Genomic DNA, 24,621 nt, shown 5'->3' on the forward strand with positions numbered 1-24,621 from the left:
TTCGAGTTTCTCAGGTGGTCATGAACTGACCTTTACGGTGGGAGGGACTTTGTTCCCCCAGTCCTCATCCTTCTGTCCATCCCCTTGAGATATGCAGGAAGAGAGGCTGCCATTGAAGACTGAGGCAAAGAAGTTTTTGTGTACCTCAGTCTTCTCATCTGTTGCTACCAGTTTTCCATTATTGTTTATCAGGGGGTACACTTTTGACTTCTTTTTTCTGGTTAATATACCTGTAAAAGCTCTTCCTGCTATTTTTGTGTTCCTTGCCAGGTTCAGTTACAGCTTCACCTTGGCCTTCCTCATCCCCTCCCTTACACAACCAAACTTCATCTCTACACTCTTTGCAGGTTACCTGTCGTTATTTATACTATCTATGTATGTGCTTCTTTCCCTGTAGTTAGACAAGCAGTTCCCGACTCAGCCGTGCTGATCCCTTGCCTTCCTTGCCCTCCTTTTTACTCCTGGGAATTGCTAACTATTGCACTCTGTAGAAGACATCCTTAAAAATATACCAGTTCTGTTCCACCTAGCCCATTGTCCCTGAGGGCAGTAACCCACCTTGAAAATCTTAAATTCTTCCTTCCTAAAGTTCAGGGGTCTAACCTTACTCCTTACTTCACCCATATTCCTAAAGACAGCAAACTCCACCACTGTAGCCCAGACTGCCTCCAATCTTGATATCCCCAGCTAGCTCACTGGCATTGGTTACCAGTAGATTCAGTAACACATCCCCTCTGGTAGGACTATAATGTGGCTCAAGAGGTTGTAATGATGCCCATATCACTTCTGGGGGAAAAAGATGGTTTAGAACACTGTCAGAACACCGTCATTCCTTCATTGTGTGGAAATGTACTACAGTCCATGTGTTTTTATTTGATCTGTATCTATATGAAAGTGGTAATAATGAAATGTGTCGAACATATAGTTTTTTGCCATCAGAGGAAAAGAAAGTAAACACTGTGTAGACATAGGAGAAGCATTTAACAGAGGCTGGTGCACAGTGAAAGCTATAATATTTGCCATTTCTGGCATTTTCTTCTACAGTTAGATACCTCCTCTGCTGATGACAGCTCCATTCTCCATAGCCACAGAATCAGATTGGAGAAGCTGCTGTAGATTTACAAGTCCACCTAAAGTTATGCTGTGCTTTTCTGAGATGTGTGCACTGTTATAGAGGTTAAGTAAATCTGCTCTCAGACAGCCAAAGCTGATGGGGGCTCAGCAACATTTAGTTGCAGACATTGGGATGCTCAAAAGTAAAAGTACTTTGTAATTTTAGAATTGGCAGTGGTTTTAGATCATATTGATTATATTGCACTGCCTTGAGATCATCTACCCTTAGTTCTAACTCCAGATTTTCACATCTCATAAAATACATCCAAATCCTAGTTTGGCTTTTCTCATCTTCTCCCTACATAACCTTGCAATATCCTTATAGTCCTCGCAAGTTACCTGACCCTCCTTCCAGAGATGATAGATTCTCTTTTTTTCCCCTAAATTCCAGCCCAAGTTCTCTGTTTAATCAGGCTGGTATTTTTCCCTGATGATTTGTCTTTCTACCGTTGGGGGCAGCCTGGTCCTAAATAATTAAAAATGCCTTTTTAAAGCACATCCAGCCTTTCTAAACTCCTTTGCACTTCAGACCTGACTACTGAACTGAAGGGACTACTGAAGAGACTCTGTCAATCAGTGTCCTAAACAGGCCAAAGTCTGCTCATTGGAAAGTCCAAGGTGGAAGTTCTGCTGGTACCTCTCCTTATTTCACCCAATATTGAAACTCCAACATTTCCTGACCACTATGTCCAAGATAACTACCGACTATCAAATCACCCACTAGTCCTTCTGTGTTCACAAACAACAGGTCTAGCGGGAAGACCCTTCTCTGGAAGGCTCATTTACCAGTTGTGTTAAGAAGTTGCCTTCCATACACTCCAGGATCTTCCTAGGTTGTCTCCTCTTTGCTGTGTTGTGTTTCCAGAAGACATCTGGCAAGTTGAAGTCACCCATGAATACAAGGGTCAGCAATCATGAGACTTCAGCCAGTTGCTTGTAGAATGCCTCCTCTGTCTGTTCATCCTGGTTGGATGGAATATAACAATTCCCACCACCATGATGTCCACCCTGCTGACCTTCCCCCTGATCTTTGCCCACAGGCACATGCAGTTTCACCCCACCACCTTTCCTGCTTTGCCTGTGTCTTCTAAAGGGCTTATAGGTATCCACTGCAGCATTCCAGTCATGAGAGTCATCCCACCATATTTCCACTATAGCAAATATGTAACTTTCCTGTTATACAATAGCTCCCAGCTTCTTGTGCTTGCTGCTCATACTGTGTGCATTGGTGTAGATACACTTCAGTTGGGCTAATGGTTTTGTCCTTGTAAACAAGCCTACTACCCCTAGACTGATCTCTAGTAGCCTGGTCTTATCCCTTTTCCCCTCTAAGCACGGTTTAATACCTCTCAATCAGCCCTGCTAATTCCTGGGCCATAGTTTCTGTAAGTCTGTCTTGACTGAGTTAAGAAAAATATCTATGGGGCAGGTGTGTTGTAAAAATTTGTCCTGTATTGTAAGTGAAGTGGCTTTGTTGAAGATAATTATCACCTCACAGTGTAATGCTAAATGAGATATCTCAGGTTGGTTGAGAATTTAACCATACTGACATTTCAGGATTCAGCAGTGTACGTAATACTCCTAGTATTGACGGGATGGAGTGAGAAGATGCTATCAGACTTATGTTGTACTACCTCTAGTCTACAAAAAAATGTCTTACACTGAGGAAACAGTAATTACCTCTATTCTCTCATTTTTCAAAGACTAAGAAGGAATGGTAGTTTTCTCAATTGTTGCAAAAATATTTTTGAAAGAAACCATCTCAAAACTGAGGAGAGGAAGAGAGAAAATAACTGATTTTTATGAAATAAGAAATTTTTTATAATAAAAAAAAAAACCCAGATGGCATTTTAACAACTATTTTGGCATAGATCTCAATGTAGCATATGAAAAGCTGACATGATCTTATTTACAGACTTTCTTTGTTCCTCTGACTACAGTTAGAAGAAAATACTTCATAAAATGCATTCTACTATCATTTTAATTGTTAGCAAGCAGAGTTGTCTGAAAATAGCTTTATACATACAGCTTATATACAACGTGTACAGAAGCACAGTAACAGACACTTCCAAAATGTGCACATTGGGTTAGCAACACACCTGGTAAAGCTCCAGACAGATTAACTAATTCCCCCACACCATGCTACAAGAATCTGAAAGGAGCTATATAAAATTCAGTTTACTTACTTGAAACAGACTTTGAATATTAGGTCTGGGAAATAATGAAGCAAAACCATGCTGATTTCCTGACAAGAAGGAGTTATAGTCTACCTCCGAACACCTTCTCCTCACAACAAAAAGGAACAGACTGTAGCTTTCCATTCTGCCAGAAAGCTGGTTCATGCTGTCCATACCACACACAGCAATTTAAGACATTGGGTGGAGAGCATGAATCAAACAGAAGCATCACATCTACTACAAATTAGATTATTATTTTTCCAGTAGTGAAAAATATCATCTGGTAATGTCCACATCAGAAAAATTCATCTAGGAAATAAAAACTGCAATGGATTTCAAAGTTCTGTGAAAGGCTATGTAGTGTAGAAAGATTGTCAAACAAAATGAGGAGCAGGGAACCACAAAAACCCCAGCAGAAATAAACAGGAAATTTGATCACAGTCAATGATAAACATCAAGAATAGACAAAGGAAGACTTTTAGCATTAGTGATTTGCAGGTGTAAAATATTTGTGAGTGAAAAGGACTTGAGACTGATCAGAACAGCAGAATCCAAAACTTTGTCTGGCATCCAGGAAGAATTAGTGATATAAAATTAAAAAGTAGTTCTGAGAACATGTGTGCTCACACAAAACTAAGGCATGAAGAAAGAGAAAAGGCAAAAGGAAGAAAAAGGAGGTTGAAGCAGTGTCAGGCAGTTATGGATGTGTCCTGGTTCCAGCCAGAAAAGGGTTCATTTCTGCAGTCGTCAGGAGGGACATGACCAGGAGCCCGAGGTAACTCTATACCACCTCATGCCAAAACAGGGGGCAGGGAAGGGATGGGTTCCTTCATTCCTTCCAGTCAGGCCAATGGTGAAGTGAGTGGTCCAGGTAGTGCTAAGTTCCCTGTGATAAGTGATTGCATGTGAATCCTTCACTTCTTGTTATTAATCTTTAAAACACTCTCTTATTAATATTGTTGTTTCTACTGTTTGTTGCTTATTTCATTGCTGTTTCAAGCAAATTTTTATCATCTTAACCCTTGATATGTACCTTTTGTGCCTTCAATTTCTCATCTCCATCCCACAGCAGGGGGAGGGAGAGAGGGAAGTGTGGAGTGAGACAGCAGCACATGGTTTGGAGTGTTCCAGTGGGAACACTAAATTGGGGAATTCCATTTCTAAACTATGACAAAATGACAGTTTTCTAAACCATTCCACATAGATTCACAAGTCCATGTTAATCAACTCCTCTGTATAAATAATTCTAAGGAGCCACTGAAGTCACAGGGCAACTGCAACCAGCTCGAGTAGGCCATATGAAGCCAGTCTAAACTGAACTTAATAAGTTTTCTCATTTGAATGCTGCTTACCACTTTAACTACTTTACATTCTCCTATAGGTCTCACTGACTGGTTGACATTAAGAACTTCAATCTGTTACTTTCCCTGTTGAGTGGTTACAACTAGGGATTTTTTATTTTTCCAGATAATTAGCTAGAACACTTACAGTTTACATCAATATAAGTTCTCATTTCTTTAAAAATTTGGGTAGGGATATAACTAGTCTTGAAGAAAGAGGAATTGTGAAAGAAATTTTGAACTTCAGGTGGTTCAGAGAGTTACAAACAGAACTAAATAAGCGCAAGTGTATTATTAACGACAAAGAGAACAATGAACTGATACACTGCATTAACACTTCAGCTTTTGAAATTATAAGACTAGCAACTAATTCCAAAGTCCAATCTAAATTTTTAGTGTATTCTCTAGTATTCACCTTAGAGAAGTCACTGCAGAAGTACAGGATACAGTGTTGTGACAGAGACAGATCTGTGCTGGAGCAGTTCCACCCAACTGTAAAGAAAAACATACTTAAAATTACATTTGGCTCATGAACCGACCATTAAAAAACTAATTCCACAAGGTGCCTTTGTCTGCTATTACTCATCAATGGGAATGATTATTTGTCAGATTCTATGACACTATATAAGGGGGCTCAGCTCTGACACGCCCCTTCGAACTTTTATATGAACAGCCTTGTATAAGTAGCAGCAATAAGCTTCAGTCATTGTGTCTATTTGACTACCTGTGCTAACATGTGAGCTGATTAAAGAAAAAATAAATTAAAAATAGAAGTGTAATGGACTCCAAAATGCCTAACAATCTTAATCAGCAAAGTAGCACACATACCACAGAGCTGAAGTCATGCAAAATCTATTAAAGCAAAACATAAGCCTGGATCAATATTCAGTTAAAAATACATATTTTCATATCAGAAAATTTATTTAAAGCAATGTTTTATCAGATACACTGCTTTATGTTAAACATATATCAGCATCTCCTTTAAAGTACAATATTATGCCAGTCAGTTTTGTTTTCACAATAAAACATACTCTTCACTTCTAAGAGTCAGACGATGCAAAACAACCTCTTTTGGCCAGAATTTAACAGAGCCTCTCTTCTGAGGACTGTCTAAGAATAAGAGCCAAAAGTGACTTACAAGCTGCAAAGGAAAAGTTCAAATTTGTTTCAGAGTCAAAAATCACACTCATTAGATCATAATGACATTTCTTGTTTCAAGTTGTGCCCATTCAGTTGTGTCATGGTAGTTACTGTGTTCCTGGTATTGCTTTTCAGGGAAGTCATTTGAATGGCAGAAGAGTTGCACAAGTAGCTGGCAGATCTCTCTTTCTGAGCTTTCTTCCTGCAGCGGAGCTGGTTGTTGAAATGTCTTCTAAAACTCTCACTGAGGAAATAGAGTGCAAATGGGTTGACACAAGAGTTGCAGAAGCTTAGCACTCGGGCCACTAAGGTAACAACCATATGTCCCATCGATGGATCAATCTTATCATAATGAAAAGATCTGTACATGTATAGCACGTGGTTAGGAAACCAGCAGATAGCAAAGAAGCCAACGAAAACTAAAACAATTTTTGCCAGACGCTTCCGAGTTTCCATCTAAAAAGATGAAGAGAATCCAAATGAACAACAACGAATAGAACTACCCCACGTAACAGACTTGATTAAAATATGTAGCATTTTGCTGTATTAGCCTCAGCAATTGTCATGAGTAAGGCCAGCAAAAATGTTTCCTTCAGGGCCTGAATTACTTTTGCTATCTCATTTACTTTCCTTTTCTTCTTTCAGTGAACTTTCTTAGCTGTTTACAGTCACAGAAGGTTGCTCTTTCTATATGATACACACAGCCAGAGTGATTCATGACCCAAGGAAGCACTGGCTTTTAACCTGTACACATGCACCAAAGGATGTTATGAAACATAACCTTTTCTGATAAGATCTCAGTGCTTGCTCAAAACTTAAGTTTTAGTTAGAAAGCTATTTAGAAATAGTTCCTGGCATCAAAATCTAGAGCTATCATGAGATAGACATTACTAGGGTGTTAGCTATACAGTGGTACTTATATCCCTTTGTTTTTCACTGAGGGCCTCAGTTTGCACCTCTCTCCTTGGGAAACCACCAAAATTGTATTACACCATCCAAAGCATCTTCATTCCAGGGTAAGGTGAAAGGTTCCATTAATTGCAATAAGATCACAAAATGTACCTTAATTGCAGTGCTAAGGTATAACAGATTACATTGCAGATACTGAGAGTGGCTGAAAAGATGGCAGGATAGGAGCCTACACAGAGGTTCCAAACTGAAAGAGGGAGATAAACTGGCCAGGTAGAAGGCACCAAAGAGAGTCAGAAAGTTTCTCCATATTCCTCCTAAAAGATTTGTTATGTATATCAGGCATGAAAGTTTTGCAGAGGAAGGAAAGTTTTCTACTCTGCTCAGTTTTCTGGGGAAAAAAAAACAAATAAGTGAATTTATTCTAACATTGTTTCAAAACCTGTGAAATTAATCTTTAAATTATTTTCTTGGATCTATCTAAACAAAAAACTGGGGAAATCAAAAAATATGGGAAAACTTTAACATTCAAATTTGATAGCATTTACACTCAGATTGCAAGAGCAGACTAAAAGGTGCAGAAGTATAGTGTGAATACTATACTTGGCTTAAAGAAACATGAGCTGATAGCAACAGTCTGAATTTATTTCCTCTTGCTAGGAGATATGTAAGTTGACCAGAATTTTCTATTCTTCAGAGCCTCATAGATTAACAAAGAGAAAAAAAAAAAAAAAACTAAGTAGAATGAAAAACTGTGTTCTTACTTTGAAAATACATGTGAGTTCAGAAATGTGGTATAAATTAAATATTGTTTCCATCCAGAGGGTTCAGCCAAAAGGCTCTCTATATTTCACAGGGAAATAAAATAATGCATGAAGTGCTAATATGTATGCACTTTTGACAAGAAACAGACTAGAGCAGAAATGAAATGCTGCTCAAAAGGACGTAAAGGAATGCAGTCCTAAAAGTATATGTGCATGCAAAGAGATTTTTGAGAATATGAAAGTAGTTTTCTAAATTACTGGCAGAGAAAACAATTCAAAACTGTTTAAATGGCATAACTATTTTTCTCTATCAGTACTAATGCTTTTTTAAAGCAGCTGAGGCACTTTCACTGCAAAAGCTGTTGTTTGTACATATGTGTGTTCCTATTAATATTACTATCATATTGCTTCCTGTGCCTTACGGGGAAGATTGGCTTTGTCCAGCATTTTAAAATGCTTTGTCTCAAAGATATACAGAATCTATACCAAGAGTTTTATAGCATTTCTAACAGAAAAGATATTAGAAAAGTACAAGTTCAAATTGTATCCAAGAAAGTAAAAAAAAAAAAAAATCAGTTAATGCTCTATATTCACGTTTCCAGCACTCCTTCATCTGAAAAGAATCTCAGATCCCCTAAGTAAAGTTTTCCCTGCCTATGTCAGTTTTCTCATTTCCAAGCACAAAAAGGGACAATTCTCAAAACATTCATATAAGGTTTCTTTCCTAAAATGACTTTCTATAGAGACAGGTGAAGCCACCATCATTAACTACAAAAACAGCAGTTCTCAGTAAGAATATAAGTAATGGTTACAGTAATAGCATACAGTAATACATACAAACATATATACCAATCTCATTTGCTGTTAAGAATGTGCATTCATGGCAGTGAATTTATAATTTTCCTTGTTCATATTCATTTATAGACTGGGCTTAATATTGAGTAAGTGTGAAAACAAGGAAAATCTTGAGATAATCCTTGGTTTATTTCACGTGGAAACTGAACTAATACTCTGCAAAATCCAACTATTTGGATGTTATAATTCCTTGACTTTGATTTATAAGTGTATACAGCACACAAATCTTTTACCAGGATGTAAAAAGTAAATTGCTTACCTGTCTTTTGGAATGCTCACTGTGTTCCCCAGGGATGTTGTGAGCACTTTTTATTAAACTCTTTGCAATATGATAGTAGTAGATACTAATAATTACAAGAGGGACAAGGAAATACACTAGGAAAAGCAGCACAGAATGGATCTTCGGATGCATGTCATCTGTCATGGGGTATGGTATGCACGCTGTGAAAGTGGCATTATCTGTGTCATTGATATGAGCCAGTTCAGAGAACACTGCTTCAGGAACTGCCAGGAGCATGGAGATTACCCAGATGGCAGTGGCTTTGAGACAGGTCCATAGCACTGCACTGGAGGTCTGGATGTCCATGGGATTTACAATTGCTTTATACCTGAAATTGACCAAAATGCAGATACAAATTAAAAGGTATTCAAATTCAACATGCAATCCACAAGCATACTTCATATCTTTGATTAAAATAATGTCATATTTTTTCTTATTTGAAATGTCAAGGGGTTGGTAATCTTTCTTTAACTTGTATTCTCTAAATCTCCACCTTTTTTTGTATACACTCATCAGAGGAGGCAGAAGGAGAGCTGGGTACAACCTGTGGCTGTAGGTGCACAATCTGTGCCAGTGTGGTGAAAATGAAGAATCAGCTATGGCTCTACCCTTTGCTTCTCCAAATACCCTCAGCAAATCTCCACATGTGCATCCTACCTCCATACTCCACATATATCAGCACATGCACACTTAGTGTTTCCTTCCTTCTTTCCTCAGCCCCTGAAGCCCAGGGCTCTCTCTTGCTGCTACCACAACTTTCCCACTCTAGGACACTCCCAGCCCCCCTCAGAGGAATCTATGCATCTTTGTGAAGTCAGGCATATATGACTCCCAAGGACCTGAGCAGAAAGTATTAAACTCTTACATAAATTAAGCATTTCCACATCAGTAGCTGGAAGCTGCTGCTCTACACACTGCATTTTGAAAAACTGTTTCATAATGTATGAGTGTATATAAACCTTCGTGGAACTGATAATTTCATAGCCCCTGCAATGGAAACAGGAAGAATTGCAGAGAATGGAAATATCACTCTAGAGTAAAATAAAATAAATTAATAGAAATAGAATTTAGTCAGGAATTCTTTTATTTAAAAAAAAAATCATTGCAGGAGGTGATAAAAGTCAAACTTTCCACAAGAAAATGTAATTGTTATAAGGACAAATATAATTTGAGAAAAATATTTCAAGGATACCTTAAAGTTCCACTTAGACTTTTAATTTATTTTATTTTTTTAAATGTAAGTAAATTATGCTTTAATATTTTTATTAAAAACTAAATTTTAAACAAAACATTTCATTTTGTCTAAGCTGTGGCAATATGGGAGCTCATGAGATTTTTCTTAAGTGCATTAATTTTTTTGTTTCTACTTACAATTTGATTTGGGATGGCTGTGATTTCTGAAAGAGCAGACATTTTGAGAAATGGAAAGAATTATTCTTCTTTAATATTCAAGGAAAAGTTTAACAGGATGAGGGGAGTCAGGAAAGATTCATACTCCAGGTACATAACTTTGTTCATCCTCAGGTGTTTGTAGTCTCTGGAGAAGTATGAATCACTTTCAAAGAGTGATTCAGATTTTAGGTATGTTAAATCACCCTCTAGGGTGCTTGGTTTTTTTCTCTGTTAGATACATAATGATCTTAGATTAAGGAGAACAGTAAGTTAGAAGCCTCTACTTTGTGGTAAAATTCCGTATCCATGTATGTAGATAGATACACATGATGCATAAATACGTACGGGTATGAGCAAGTGTCTAAATACTTACCAAGGATTCATTTATACGCAAATATAATGTGGTTGCTGAAGGGAATGCTAATATGGAGCTGTGATCCATATACCCCTTAGGGCTAATTTGCAGGTCCTGACAGGTAGTTCATAGCCCCTCAACAACTTAAGCAGAAGTTTGCAACTAGCTATGCCATGAAAACATCTGGAGCAGAGCACTGTAACAGTACCCAAGGAAGCCTTTCCTTCAGAGAATATGTGAGTCAAAATGTGCTTTTGAGTTGTCTTTCTCAGGTGTATGATAAATTGTTTGATCATTAAATAACTAAAAAAAAAAAAGGCTATTAATGTTCGTATCCTCTCTAAATTCAGAGAGAGAATTTTTATTGCATTTTCACCCCTATCATGGAGTAGAAAACAAAACTCAGCAAACTGTCTCTGTTAATTTATATTTGCCATTTCTGCTAACACACAGTGAGAAACTCCCTGGACACCAAGGTGTAAAGAAAACCTTTATACTGCCACAGGAAGGACAGAAGTTTCTGCACAAAGCATGGATACTCCCCAGCACAAACTGTGACCTTATTATTCAATTATTGCTTCCTATTGCTGTCTGCCTTTATTTCATTACATAAAGACAGACCCTCTACTTTTGAGGTGATGTCAAGTCCTTACATCTGCTCATTTTTTAAAAAGTTTGCATTCTTAGGGAAGAGCTGGTTTGGGGATTTTGGGATATGGGGAGGAAATTGGATAAAAAAAATGTTTTGTAGTACAGCTTTTTTCCCTCTCCCTTTCCATTCCATCACTTCAAAATATTTTGACCACAGTCCTATGACCCAAGTAAATGACCATGTCACAAATAATTGTTTTAGCAGCAAGTTGGCCTAGTTAATCTCTAAATGGAAGACTTTTTCAGAAGTCTTTACATTAGTAGAAGATGTGATATATATTTGTACTTTGGCATATATTGCTGTTTCAGCAGATAGTATGCTTTTTCCTGAGCCATAACTTACTCCAAGTGGAAAGGCATTGAAGCAGAGTGCCTTTTTTCACAAAACAGCTGAGTTTAGCACAAAAAAAAAAAAAAAAAAAAAAAAAAAGCTTCTTTCATTCAGCTTGCTACTTTACTGACTACAAGGTGGCACTCTTCCTAGGACTCAGCCTTTCACAGTACTCAGTGTCAAGAAAAATGCACTGTGTTTTACAAAAAAACTGTCATCTTGTTTATATCTTTAAAAAGCTATAGAGTGCAAAGAAACAGGTTACAGATAAAATAAAATATAAACTGAGTGCAATGAGAAGCTCCAAAGTGAAAAACCAACCTCTTCCTTTGTATAAAATCAGTGTAAGGCTAAAACATGCCACCAACCATTCAAATTACAAACTCCGTATTTTCCATCAATAAAACCAATGTCAGTAGACTAATTGTGCGAATTAGTCAAATTAGTAAATAAATTCATCTGATGAAAAAAAGAGCAAATTCTAAGTTGCCATAAAGTTCAGGAAATAATTATAAATATGCATTTGGTTTTAATTAAAAGCTGTCATGTAAATTCTGTCTTCCTATATCCTCTATCATTATCACTGCTGACAAAGGGACCCCAACTCGGGAAGCCCTTCCTGTCTTTGGAGCTGTGGTTTCTGCCAACAGACACAAGCACAAACTTGCCCACTCTCCTTCAGCAGATTTTTTTTTGTATAGTCTTTTTTTTCCATTTTAAAGCAATCTCCTCCCTTCTACACAATCCCAAAATAAATTCATGAAAAGAATATCCTCTTTCTCCAGAGATATAACATTTTGCTACCTTCTAAACCAAATCTATTTTATCTACTTCTCCTAATCTTTGCTTTCAAAAACATTCTAAAGTTATTTCTCTGCTCCAAATTAGAATGGAAAGCTCTACTCCTGATTCTGCTGCATCCACAATGCTGTTTCCCTCTCACACAGCAGATTTCAAAAGAAGGTGCTCGTTTACTAGACCTGTGCTGTCCTTCCTGTGCTTTCCTACCTCTTTTTCTAGAGTACTTTGTTGTGATGACCTTAAAAAAAACTAAAAAGAAAACCCCAAAACAACTAGTCCATACTTAGGCAGCCACTGGAAAACAGCCTACCATTCTAACTAGATTAGCCTCAATATCTCCTTGCTCTTTTGATTCTGCATGGTGCCTTGTCCTTTTTTAAAAGTCCTTCAGGTCAAGGACTTTCTTCTTGTTGCTGTTTATATAGTACCTACCACAAATAGGACCCTAATTTATCATCTAATTTCCTACATGACATCACAATGAAAATAAATATAATGAAGTTTCAGAAGCCAGGCAGAGACACAATTCAGGCAGGGAAGTTTCACATTACTTTTTTTTAATTTTCATTTTAATCCTGGAACTGGAGGGGTTGGTATTATTTGCCTCATTATAAAAAAGCTTTCTAAAGTGATGTTGCTGTGCAACTGCATTTCCTGCAAACTAGAGTAATTTATCAAAACCATTCATATGGCAGTCTTTTATTGTGTCCCTGCATGGTGCTTTCAAACACAAAAATCTTAACAACATAAAAGCTTATAAGTATATCCAAAAAGGAAACCTGGTTGTATAATCAGTATTTGTTAAAAATACCCATATCACGTCCAGTTGAAGTCCACTCGACTACAGTAAAATGAAATTTTGGATGGGACCAAAGCCCTTTTCCTTGTATGGGCAGTTCAAATCGCTCAACTCCAGCCGAATCATTAAGAAGACAACAATTTATCTAGCTGAAAACATTGTGGGATCATTTTATCATTTGATTTAAGATGTGCATTGTTCTATTTATTCTTATATATTCTTGAAATGTAAATTACATTTCTCTCTTTTTTCAGGTAATATCAATATTTTTATTCTGTGCTTATCTCTGGAGAGCAGAGAATTGCATTCACTCAGGAATGAGCATCTCTGAGGTCTGATAGTGAATATAATGAACAGTATTTGAAATGCAGACTAGAAGACCATGTGTTAACACACTTAAAGTCAATGTCAATGACATGTGTTCTGTTTTCTCAGGGGGAAAATCTTAAGATTTTCCTAAGTGGAAAAAGTTTTCTACTCTGTAAAAATACGCTCTGTTGAGCCAAAAACTATCAATAACAGTTCAACACTTGTTGATGATTTCTCCACCTTGAAAAGAATCAAACCAGAAGTTTCTCAGGATGGTGGAAGATTTTTTTCCTGCATGAAGTGTATTGCCTCTCCTGTCCACCCAGCATTTCAGAGGAGAAATTTTCTCTTTCCTTTTCATTTTTTCTTCTCTTTCTACTTCTGCTACTTGCAATTTGCCTCACATTAGTTAACTATGCTTCTTACAAGCTCATGCAAATCTTGCAATGCCAGCTCATTGCCTGCAATCTGGACTTTACTTCTACTTGTCCAAAGCCATTCATTTATATCTGCACTAGTTAAAAGCACAAGTTAAAAGTACCATAATTAATTTGTTCAATTCTGCTCCTGAAATCAATATTAGTAAGTTGTTTCACCAGCTGTTATTCAGAAAAGTCCATATATTTGACTATTTCCAGTAAATTTATATTTAAGTTTGATAATTTCAAGTTACTGATGAACATGTTTTAACATATCTTAAGACAGACTAATAGGTCTTCATTAGAGTTGCAGTTTCTCAAAGTTTCTACTGTGAAAAGGAGGAGAACCAAATCTAATAAAGATGCTACATCTGTATGAGCAAACTAAACAGTGCCATGGTCTATATTTTGGCCTGGAGGCCAAGTGGCATTGGCCAAACATCCATGACTATTTAATTAATCTCATTAATTGCCCAGTACAAGACCACCACATCCAAACAAATTAGGCAGTTTACACTTCTGTCGGTAATGGCCACTGGGCTTGTGTTTAACCCTGAATCATGCCTAGAAATTGTTTAGAGAATACTGATTGACCCAGGTCAAAACCATGGACCTCTACAAAACCATCTTGACAAGTGTCTGACTGCCAGTCCTCAGTCCCATACGCTGGTACTGTTGAATATGGGTTTGTGCATATATAGATAGACATACACAGATATATGTACATGCATAAAAAAGACACCACACTCTTTCAGGCACCTGAAAACGTTATCCAGAAGCCTTACACAATGGCTGGCCCAACCCAACCCACTATACCCATTCTTTCTTGACTTTTAAAATAAGCAAGCAGTTGTATTTCCCCAGCTGTGTGTGCCAGGAACTCCCCAGATTGCACGTACTCCGTTTGCACGTAAGCTTCATTTACAATCCTGAAACTAAGCACAGCCAAGCTGAGGAGTCTGATCTCAAAGTTATGTTTAAATAATGGTTGGGGCACACCAAAGTCATCACCCTTCACAAAACTGCCATGGCAAAGGCAGCTCTGGCATGTGCCTCTTCAGGCCCAAAATGGGGCCAGCCATGCTGCCAGGGTGTCTGGGAGCCATTGCCCAGACTGCTAGACAGTGGCTCAAAATTAACATTTCACCTGTGAGGAGAGAACTTTATTCTTAGCCTGCTGCATAACACAAGCAACTGTATATACTATTTCCCAGGAGGAAGCATAAGGAAGATTAGCATGTGTATTCTCTTGGCTTCTATCACCTTTCTGGACTATTAATCACATTCCAACATTAATTTGGAATTCTGGTTTTTGGATTCCACTCAGGAGGAGTGGATAGGATGGGGGGATAGTCAGTACCTAGGCTAGATATTAGGCCTTGCAATGTGCAGCCTGGACAAGCTTAGGTACTTTTTGGCTTTGTCCCCTAGTTCTCTGTTCTCCTTCTAAAAAAACGTAGAAAACCACAACTAACCTTGTTTAATTCTTTCAGGGTTTATAGTCTCAATCCTGAAGGGTCTAAGGACTTTGAGAAAAGAGAAATCCATTTCTCATTTCAAATGAGTTTGATCCAAATCCCATCGATACCCCAATCTATAGACTTATGAAACAGAGTTGCATGCTGTCTGCATATTTGCTAAGTGCTTACTGCATGTCTCTCAGCAAAAATATCTATACATACTTGAATGAAAAAGATGTCATAAAATAATCACTGCTGGATCAGGAGGTCAATTAAAATATCAATTACAGGAACTAGAGTGTCTGAAAGAAGAAATCCCAAGTGTAAAATGTGCTTAGTGCCAGTTTATAAAATTTTTGTTGTTACAAAACAATTCCTCCCATTTCATTGATGAATTCAGTTATAACCCAGGCCACAGCAGATATCATACTGTTGTGGAGAACATTATGTAGTCAGATGATTTTTAGAAATGTTACAAACCAGGAAGAATTAAATAACCAAACCCCTATTAATATATCTAGAACAGACTTAGATTTTCCCATTTGAGAATCTAGACCCTAAATCTCTAATTTCTAGATTCAAAAATAATCAGATTCATTTATTTGCTCCAGTATTATCATCTAAAAGCTCTACTCTCTCACTTTTACACACATTCCCAGTTCAATTTTATTTGCAACTTCTGATCTTTGTCTGCCCTGAAATCAGTATTGATGGAAAATAAACAAGTACACACCATGGTCAAAAAAAAGGAATATAAAAAGATTATAGAGGGAAAAGTTAATGTAGTAATCCTTAAAATACATTAAATCAAACAAATTTGGAGCCAAAACACAAGCATGAAACTATTCTTTAAAAAATACTATGAAAAGCAGTTGGAAAAAATGAAACAGTATGTGGAATAATCATGTAAAGGAAAAAACCAAAATTTTATGAGATATAATGACATATTGGAATAACCCATTTCTCTCCTGTTTGCACACACACCACAATTTTATTTTGATACAGGCTCATACAAAGCTGGAAATACACAAATCTACATGTAGCAGATGCAGTTATGAAAAGCTTATGTGGACTGTTTGTCTTGTGGTTATTTTCTCTGATACCTGAAAATTGTGTCACCTTAATTCCAAAATATGCTTCTCTTCAATGGACACCAAAGTAGCATTCCTTATTTCTCCAAATTTAATAAACTTGTAAGAATTTACTTGCTATTTGTAATTACATTATCAAAATACACTGAATCTCAGCATGGCTTAGAAATTGCTAGTGGAGCATGTTTAGACCTAGGGATTGTAACTGCATATACCTTGCTTCATTAATACATATAAAAACCCATAAAATAATTTTGCATCAGAAATATATAGTCTGGTTCTGCAGCAGAACTCATATCATAAATACACAAGTTCTTCTGTAATTAAACAATTTAAAATGAAGATTCAATTAAATTATCCCTTTCAGGAAGATATTGAAGAGTTACACCACACTGCACACATATACAGAGATGTATTATTTATTCTCTAACAAACTTACCATGTGAAATCTTTTCCCTAGACAAAGCATTGGTAGAACATACTTGATCTTTGACATAATTTCTGAGGATCTGCTAAATGCTGACTTGAGAATTCCAGCTTTCCAATTAGTATTAACCCATTGCAATGTGATAGATAAGGGAAGCATGTAGCACATTATGTTGAGGTGCAAACAAATAAAATGAATTAATGGTGATATACATGCTCATTAAGAATTGGGATGGATCTGCTGTTTAGCAGCTATTTTGTCTGTCACAAACACAGGCTTTTACTGAATAGCTCAAAGAAGCAGGAAACAGGAGGTTTGAAGCTGTTTCTCCATGTTTAGGCTGTAGCCTACAAAAGGCAATCTAAACACCAGCATTTGTAATAGTTAAAACAAAGTTGCTTCTGCCAGCACAACACAGGCACTGCATTGATCACTGACTGGGATAAACACCACAGTCATTACTCCCTTCACCATCCTCAATCTAAGCTGTTTCTGTATGGGTGGGAGAGTACACACAGGACATGCACAAACGCAGGAGTTTAACAGATGCATGTGTCTGTATGAAGTTTGAGTAACAGTTGCCTACTTGGCAGGAAAATGTTATTTGCTGAGAAATCCTTTTCAGCTGTGAAAAGACAGTCACAAGAGGAACTTCTCCAACAGCTGATTTGAATTGCCTGGCTTGGACAATATTACCCTAGAATAGTTAATGTCTTAATCTACTCCAGACATAAAAATCTTTCTGCACTGTTGGGCAGGGGGTGGATCTACCATCTGTTTTTCTGGAATATTTTACATCATACTCCTTTTATCTGCATAAGATGGATATAAATTAATTGGAAAATTATTGGGTGGGGAGAGGCCTCATAGTTTAATTTGACAAAGGTTTTCTAGGAAGCTTTATTTTGAGAGTCAAGTTTGCATATAGGAACTAAAAGGCAAGTTGAGAAAATGTGACAGATAAAGCTTGCCAAACCTCTCTTAAATTTCTTTTGAGTTGTCTGTTATTGCATAATTATAGCCATACTGCTGTAGCCTACAGTGAGAGAAACATCTGGACCATCATTTAGTTTGATGTACTTCACCAATTCATTCATTCAATACCTTTACCTCAAGTGTTAGGGTATCTAAAATATATACTTATAGAATCTCATAGTTCTACTTGGTCCACGTATTTTTGTTTTCTCATCCACTGTATACAGCTAAGGCATTGTTTTTCACTTACACTCTTCCATTTTACCTTTGATTATTTTTTCTTTATTCTTTGGTTAATTATAAGTAATTTTCATGGTGTTATTTAATACTATTTTCCTCACAAGAACTCCTTAGTTCCTGAATATCAGCTATTAGAGCTCAAGAGGAAATCATGTCCACTGTCCTGCTTCACCTGCTCCACTACATGTAATAAGAAAGGAAGATTTTATATTTTTTCATTTATATTTTTCAGTACAGTCATTGTATTTCAGCCTGAATCAGCATCTGCCATAATAAAAGAAGAAATAAATAAAATAAATAAAATAAATAATAAAATAAATAAATTCTGAGAAAAAGAAAAAGTTTTCATTAAAGCAATATTACTAATTAAAAACCCAAAGTTACTAGGGCAGCTTTTCACACTTCAGAACATTTCTGAAGTTCCCAAGAAAAAGGAGATAATAGATCAGCAAACTGAGCCAAAACAGATTTTGCTATCAGATGTCATCAGAAGTCAGCACAGAGTGCAAACATGGAAAAAACATTTTTGACTTTTTTACAATACAGATTGCAGTCTTCCAAATCAATAAAGAAAAAAAAATAGAAGGAGCAAATAGTTTAGCTATGAAAATCTATAGAATACATTTTAAGCATCTCAGGCACTATATTTAGCTATTTAAGTATGAATTTAAATTTTCAAACTGTTACCTGTTAATCAAGTATTTGTCTCAAAGGTGTCTTTATGTCATATTACTGAGGAAGAAAGCCAATGCGGTGCTACTCCAATTGTATTAGGGTGAGTTCAGCTTTGCTGTCTCCATTAGAGTGCAGCAGAACTGCATTAGAGCTAACACATTTAAATGTTTCATTAAAAATAAAATTCAGTGTAGGAAAAGAAACAGAATTAAATCTAATCCTATTTTTACAGATCACTTAAAAATGAGGCATAAATTACAGTTAAAGAGAAAAGGAAAGATTATGTGGGACAAGTCTAAAGCTGTTAGAAGGGGTTGCTATTTATTCCTCCAAAGGCTATTCACTTGTGTGGGTACCACACAATAATGAAGTAATGCCAGAAGTGCACATTGTAGCACCCAGTCTTAATTCACTGCCCCCAGAGCTGTCCACACCAAGGTTAAAATGCCATCCAGACCTCTAACTCTGAAAAGCACTCTGGAAACACCTTTCCATACCTCCCCAATTAAGTTCTTGCCCTACATGCACAAAACAGCAAGATCCCTCACCCTGAGAATAAGATGAGCAGCTCTATTGGCCCAGTTTGCCTTTTGAGCTAAATGTATGGTCCATTGTGGACACAAATTGGATAACCACTTCATGCAGCAATAAGCAAGTTCATTGGATGGTTCAAGTCAGGTTCATCCCTGGCTTTACCCTTTTTGCAGTGAGGAGATGCTGGCACATATTTTCTTCATGTGTGTCATGCTGCAGTCCCTCTGGCAAACGCTTCTCACTTCATTATTTTTATCCTCTTTATCAAAGACCACACCAAGTCCTGAGATGTTCTCATCAACATCCATTAACCCTTGCCAAAACTGCAGTCCATGGACTCTGGAGAAACAAGCTCATCAAGGCCTCATTTTTCAATTCTTGTCCTACCATATCTTTATAAAGTGCATCCCTGGCCATCATGCACCAGCTCTGGGCACTTCTAGGGTGTGCTGAGTGTTATTGGGAGTGTTCTGTCCTACACTCCCCTTAGTTCCCCTCATGTTTTTTTGGTACATTTTTGTCTTTCAGCCCTCTTCCTTTTCCTCATTTTGCATCCAGTTTATTTTCTCTTTCTGTTGCCCACCCTCTCTTTTTTCTTTGGTTTTATAAACAAGAGAAATATTAAGATTTGTAGAGGTGGTCTGGTTTCTCCACAATAGAGAAAACTCAGTGACCATGAGGGGCAGGGTTTCTGTCCCTACATATCCTGTGTGGCAGTGAGAAGGGACAGCTGGCTCAGCAGCACATCTCCTGTGCTGCCTTCTCCATTCCATAGGATAGGGAGATTGCATCCTGCTCTGGCACCAAAACCCTGTACCACCAGTGCCACCATTGCATCATCTCTGCTGCCACCATCCCCACCTGCACCACTGACCTCCAACCCCTCTTTGCCCCAACACATGCGGGGCTGCAGCAGGGCACCACTCCCCACACCTACGAGCTAGACCTCCAGGAGCTCAGGGAAGAACCAGCTGCTATTCCTGTGATGGGGATGGGCAACCTCAGGCAGATATGCTGCTAAATTCCATCTGCATGGAAGGGAAGTCTGGAAAGTATTGTTAAAAATTACATATGACATTTGTACACACACACACAAAAACCCCCAAACTAAAACTCAAATAATCTCAATACAAGATAATGAAGCTTTCCAAATAAAAGGTGCATGTTTGTCACACTGAAACATTACTGATGCTGAGAAGGACTTCCGTGACAAAAAAAAAAAAAAAAAATCTGTACGAAATCCAGCAACTTTAGAAAATATATATGTGCAATTTTATACTACTACTTTTACTAAAGTAGTAGTACTTTTAATACTACTAAAAGTACTACTTTTTCTTCCTTCAGTTTGTTGGCAACAATCATTCAAAGTTTGTAGCTTCCATAGCCACTTCTGTTAAAGGTATCACACACAAGGAAATTGTTATGAAGTATTTCCACATGAACAATAAGTATTAATTTGACTGTGGAAACCAAAACAACCTCTCTTACCCTAATTTACACAGGCATGCTCCAAAGAATCCTAGGTATTCCTAAATCTGCTCTTTAGTGTAATCAATGTCTGGCATTCTATACAGTCTCCTGGTTTCAAGAAGCAAAAAGCAGGAAGGGCTTTAATTGTCCTATATTAAAATGTACTTTGAACATTACCTGTGAAAGAAAGGGCCACTAAGAAGACATTGTGTACCAGACCAAATACTGGATTATAATGGAGCTCTCTTGATGTCATCACTGCTTACATCCTACCCTAGATTCACTTATCTGGAGAAAACATTGCCCGCAGCCAGACCTGACCTCTTCAGCAGTTCTTGGGTGCAGGATGCAGCCAACGCTTCTGATCTGCCAGTATAACCACCCACAACTGATCTAGTTACAACACACATTAGAATCTGGCTACAGATTAGTGTCACAGAAACCCCTCCACACCAGTGCCTCCCCTCTAGTTCAACACAAGTGTTGTACAAAGTGTTGTACAAAGAGCAGATTTGTCTCCAACCCAGACACCACTGAAAGTTCAGCCAGCTTCACTCAGCAGTCTCCGGGGCCCTAGGAGACTGGTCTCTGAAGTCAGTGGAAGATCTTCTGGCTGGAAAATAAAAGCTTTTTGTTCTCAGTGACCTAAAATAAAACTACAAGTTTAAAGAAACACTGTAAATTCCTAGTATAACCATTTATGACATTGGCATATACTGTGGAGTCCAGAATGCTGAAGAAATGTATTTATTATGAGCTTATTTGGTCTCAGCACACAAACTGTAACTGTTTTTTAGTATGTGCAATTCTAGATGCATTAAGCATAAGCAGAGTCAGTATTATAAATTCTTGACTCTTTACTGATATAAAAAGAGGGATATAAAATTATCTGGAAAAATCAAACAGTGAATATTCCAAAGCTACACAAAAAGCAAATGAATGAATCCTTAAACATTAAATCACCAGCATTCCCTCACATTACATCTCTCTAGAGAAATTATCTCCACTAACTTCTTCCCTTTTCAAATAAGATGTATACCACAAGATACTAAGGAGTGGAAATAGAACAGAAAGAGAACTGCAGGGTTTCCTTGGATCTGTAAGGACTGATTTTGAAATACTATTTAACTGAGGTAATCAGAGAGTTACAGGTGTTCATTTTAAGATATGTTTTGCAAGCTCTTCTTTAAAACCATAGTCAATTTTCACAAGTTACAGTCTTTGTAGACAAATATGTTAGGTCCTGATTCAAATAAAACTGAAATTAATGTTCACTGAACACTACCCTCAAGTGAAATCAAACAATGGACTGAATTAGCTAAAGAAAAAGAAAAAACAACAGAAAATAAAGGATTAAAAGTTTTAAACACTAACATTAACATCTTAAACATTACTCTAAGTGTGAAGATGTATTTCTAAACTCAACTCTTCACATCATGCACCAATATAATGAAGGGGCTCAGTTCAAAACCCAGCAAAAGAAAATGGGCAAATTTCTATGGAGAAGGAATTAAACATTTTAATTTCTGTCAAAAAAAATTGCTTATATAAAAAAAATAAAGATAATTTCATATAATTTAAATTTGCAATTACACTGCAAGGTTTTGTCCCTCAGAGCACGAAGCATACACTCAGCATACAGCCACTCAGTTGCTATAAATTCCTTAAGTACCCATTCACAGTAATTGGAAGGAAAAACTGGGGATCCAGCTCTTTGTTTCCTCCTAATTTGACAAGTATTGGAGATAAAACTGTTACTTTCTAGTTTATTTAGGGGTATTTCCTTTTTTTTTTCTTCTTTTCTAAAAGTTCAGAAGACAATAAGAATAGTTTGAACAAAAGTTTAAGACTGACAATTAAAACAGAGCAATTTGGTGTCACTGAATTCCCAAAAGCTAAGTTAGTTCTGGCAGTCACCTCTGGTAACCTGCTCTCCTACTAAGGTACAGACATACATACACACACATGTGTACACCTTCTCAGCAGAAATAAATAAACTGATTAAAAATACCTCTGTGCCTAGCTTGGTTTAAGACACTCACTGCCTGTGGACACAACATTGTGACTTGTCAAGGGTCTTATCTAGCATCTAAAACCTTACTATAATGAACAAAATTCCAATATATGGACTGTTACAGGACCGTCCCAGAGGTGCAGAAGACAGGGCTAAATTCAATTCTTGCAGCTGACTCCCTGCAAGCTAGGGGCCAGGCACAGCCACTTCCAGATACCCTTTAACTGCAGTTAATACCACCTGCCATCATTCAGTGAAGGAAGAAGAAGCATGGGCACCTCACAGGTTGGAATTAAGGGATTGCAAACCACAGATTCCTTATCTAGAGAGGTGCTTTACCTTTCATCCAGCCTTAGCCCAAGCTGCAGAGAGCTGAAGTGGCAGCCCAACTTTCCTACCTGTCAGCACTGAGGGCGGTGAGGGTGAAGACAGAGACACCAACAGAAGTCAGCTGGATGACAGGGATGAGCTTGCAGCCCACTTCTCCAAAGAGCCACTCTTCAGAGAAATACCGGGAGGCATCCACAGGCACACAGGTCACTAGCAGGAGCAGATCACCAGCAGCGAGGCTGGAGATGAAGATGTTGGGCACACTTCTCATGGCGCTGCTGGAAATGAAGATCTTCATGAGGGTGATGTTGCCCAGCAAGCCGACAGTGATGATGAGCAGGTAAAGAGAAGGGATCACACAGCGGATGATGAACATGGCCGTGCGTCTCCCCGGGGACAGCAGGGCTGTGTCGGGCACCAGGCGGACACTCCCATTCTCCCCGAGGGGCATCGCTGTGAGCTCGGGCGGGGGCTCTGGCTCCATCCTACAGCTTCGCGTGGACTGAAGGTCTCCAGTGCAAAGTGCACTGGGAGCCACAGGAAAGCTTCACCTCTCTGCAAGTCAATTAACCTTCCCCCCTTCCCTACTGCCTTTCTTCCTACCCCTTCTTTGCCGAGTTTTCTCCCTTAAGAAATGCAGAGGAATGTCCGCCGGTGCAGTGGCCGGGGAGGGAAATAAAAACTGCCGTGCGCTGTCCCTCGGCTCTTCGGACAAGCCTCTCCTGGTGGGCAGGAGACCCTGAGCCTGGGGGCAGAGAATGCCGTCGGGACAGCCGCCGTCGGGAGCGCACTCGGCGCGCCGCTGCCGCTGCGGCGAAGGCGCGGTCCGCCCGCCGCCCCGCGGAGCCGCCTGCGCTGTCCAGCGGCGCCGGTGCTGGCCGGGCCGCGGCACCGGGGGCAGGGGCGAGGCGCAGAGAGAGCCCGCTCCTCACTCCGCTGCACCGGCTTATACCTGGTAGCCGCTCCGCCCTGCCCCTCCTCCTGCGAGCGCCTGTGCCCTCGCCCCAGCCCCGCGCCGCCGAGGTGGATATTGCGGGGAAGGGAGAGGCGGATCCCGGAGCCGCCGTTGTCCCGCGGGAGCCCCCGAGCGCGATGGGCACGACTTGGTGAGTGGGAGGGGAGAGGGAAGCCTCTCCCCCCGCCGCTGCCCACCGCAAAGCAGCCCCTGCCAGGCTCTGCCCGGCAAACCGGAGAGCTGTCCGACACGTCGGACAGAATGCAGGATCGCCTCCGGAAACTCGTCTTTCAGCATCTTAGGTGAAACTACAGAGCTTTGAAACGCAGGGTGGCAGTGAGCGAGGAACGTGAGAATGGAGAGATTTTATTCCTGACATCCAGCTGTGGGTTGTGCATAGATCTTACTCAAAGACATCAGCTGTGTTTAAAGTTTTAAGGTTTGATTTGTGGAGCTGCATTTCACAGTGGTCTCGACTATGGAAAGGGGGATAGGTGATGTGTTTTATCCATGACTTACTCTGCAAATGGTATAACAGAGCAGAGAATTTTGTTTGCCTCTTTGAAGAGTAGAATTTGTCTCTAATGCTTCTTGCTTTTCAGTGAGGTAATGTCTTTTACTTCCGAGTGTCTGCACATGTATAGGCTTTCCAAACAGTTCCATCTGTTTCCAGCAGAAGCCATGAATATAGGTAGTCATGTAAATACGCTGGAAGACAGGCAGACCCGTTGGACTGAAGTTTCCAAGATAAAATGTTAAGGTAGAATAACAGCATTGTCCAGTAACATGTTCTGCAGACTGATTCCTTTATTTCT

At 38.7% G+C, this 24,621-nt stretch overlaps 1 protein-coding gene across 1 annotated transcript; it reads right to left on the reverse strand.

Moving 5' to 3' along the window:
* Window positions 1-5,824: 5,824 nt before the first annotated feature.
* NMBR (neuromedin B receptor) lies at window positions 5,825-23,335 on the reverse strand. Its single transcript, XM_053973940.1, has 3 exons — window positions 22,920-23,335; window positions 8,558-8,906; window positions 5,825-6,226 (listed from the first exon to the last, which is right to left on the reverse strand). Exons 1-3 carry the CDS (start codon window positions 23,333-23,335, stop codon window positions 5,825-5,827), a joined length of 1,167 nt encoding a protein of 388 aa, XP_053829915.1.
* Between the last annotated feature and the right edge of the window lie 1,286 nt (window positions 23,336-24,621).

The sequence above is a fragment of the Vidua macroura genome, chromosome 3 (genome assembly GCF_024509145.1).
Source record: "Vidua macroura isolate BioBank_ID:100142 chromosome 3, ASM2450914v1, whole genome shotgun sequence".
NCBI classification, from domain to species: domain Eukaryota; kingdom Metazoa; phylum Chordata; class Aves; order Passeriformes; family Viduidae; genus Vidua; species Vidua macroura.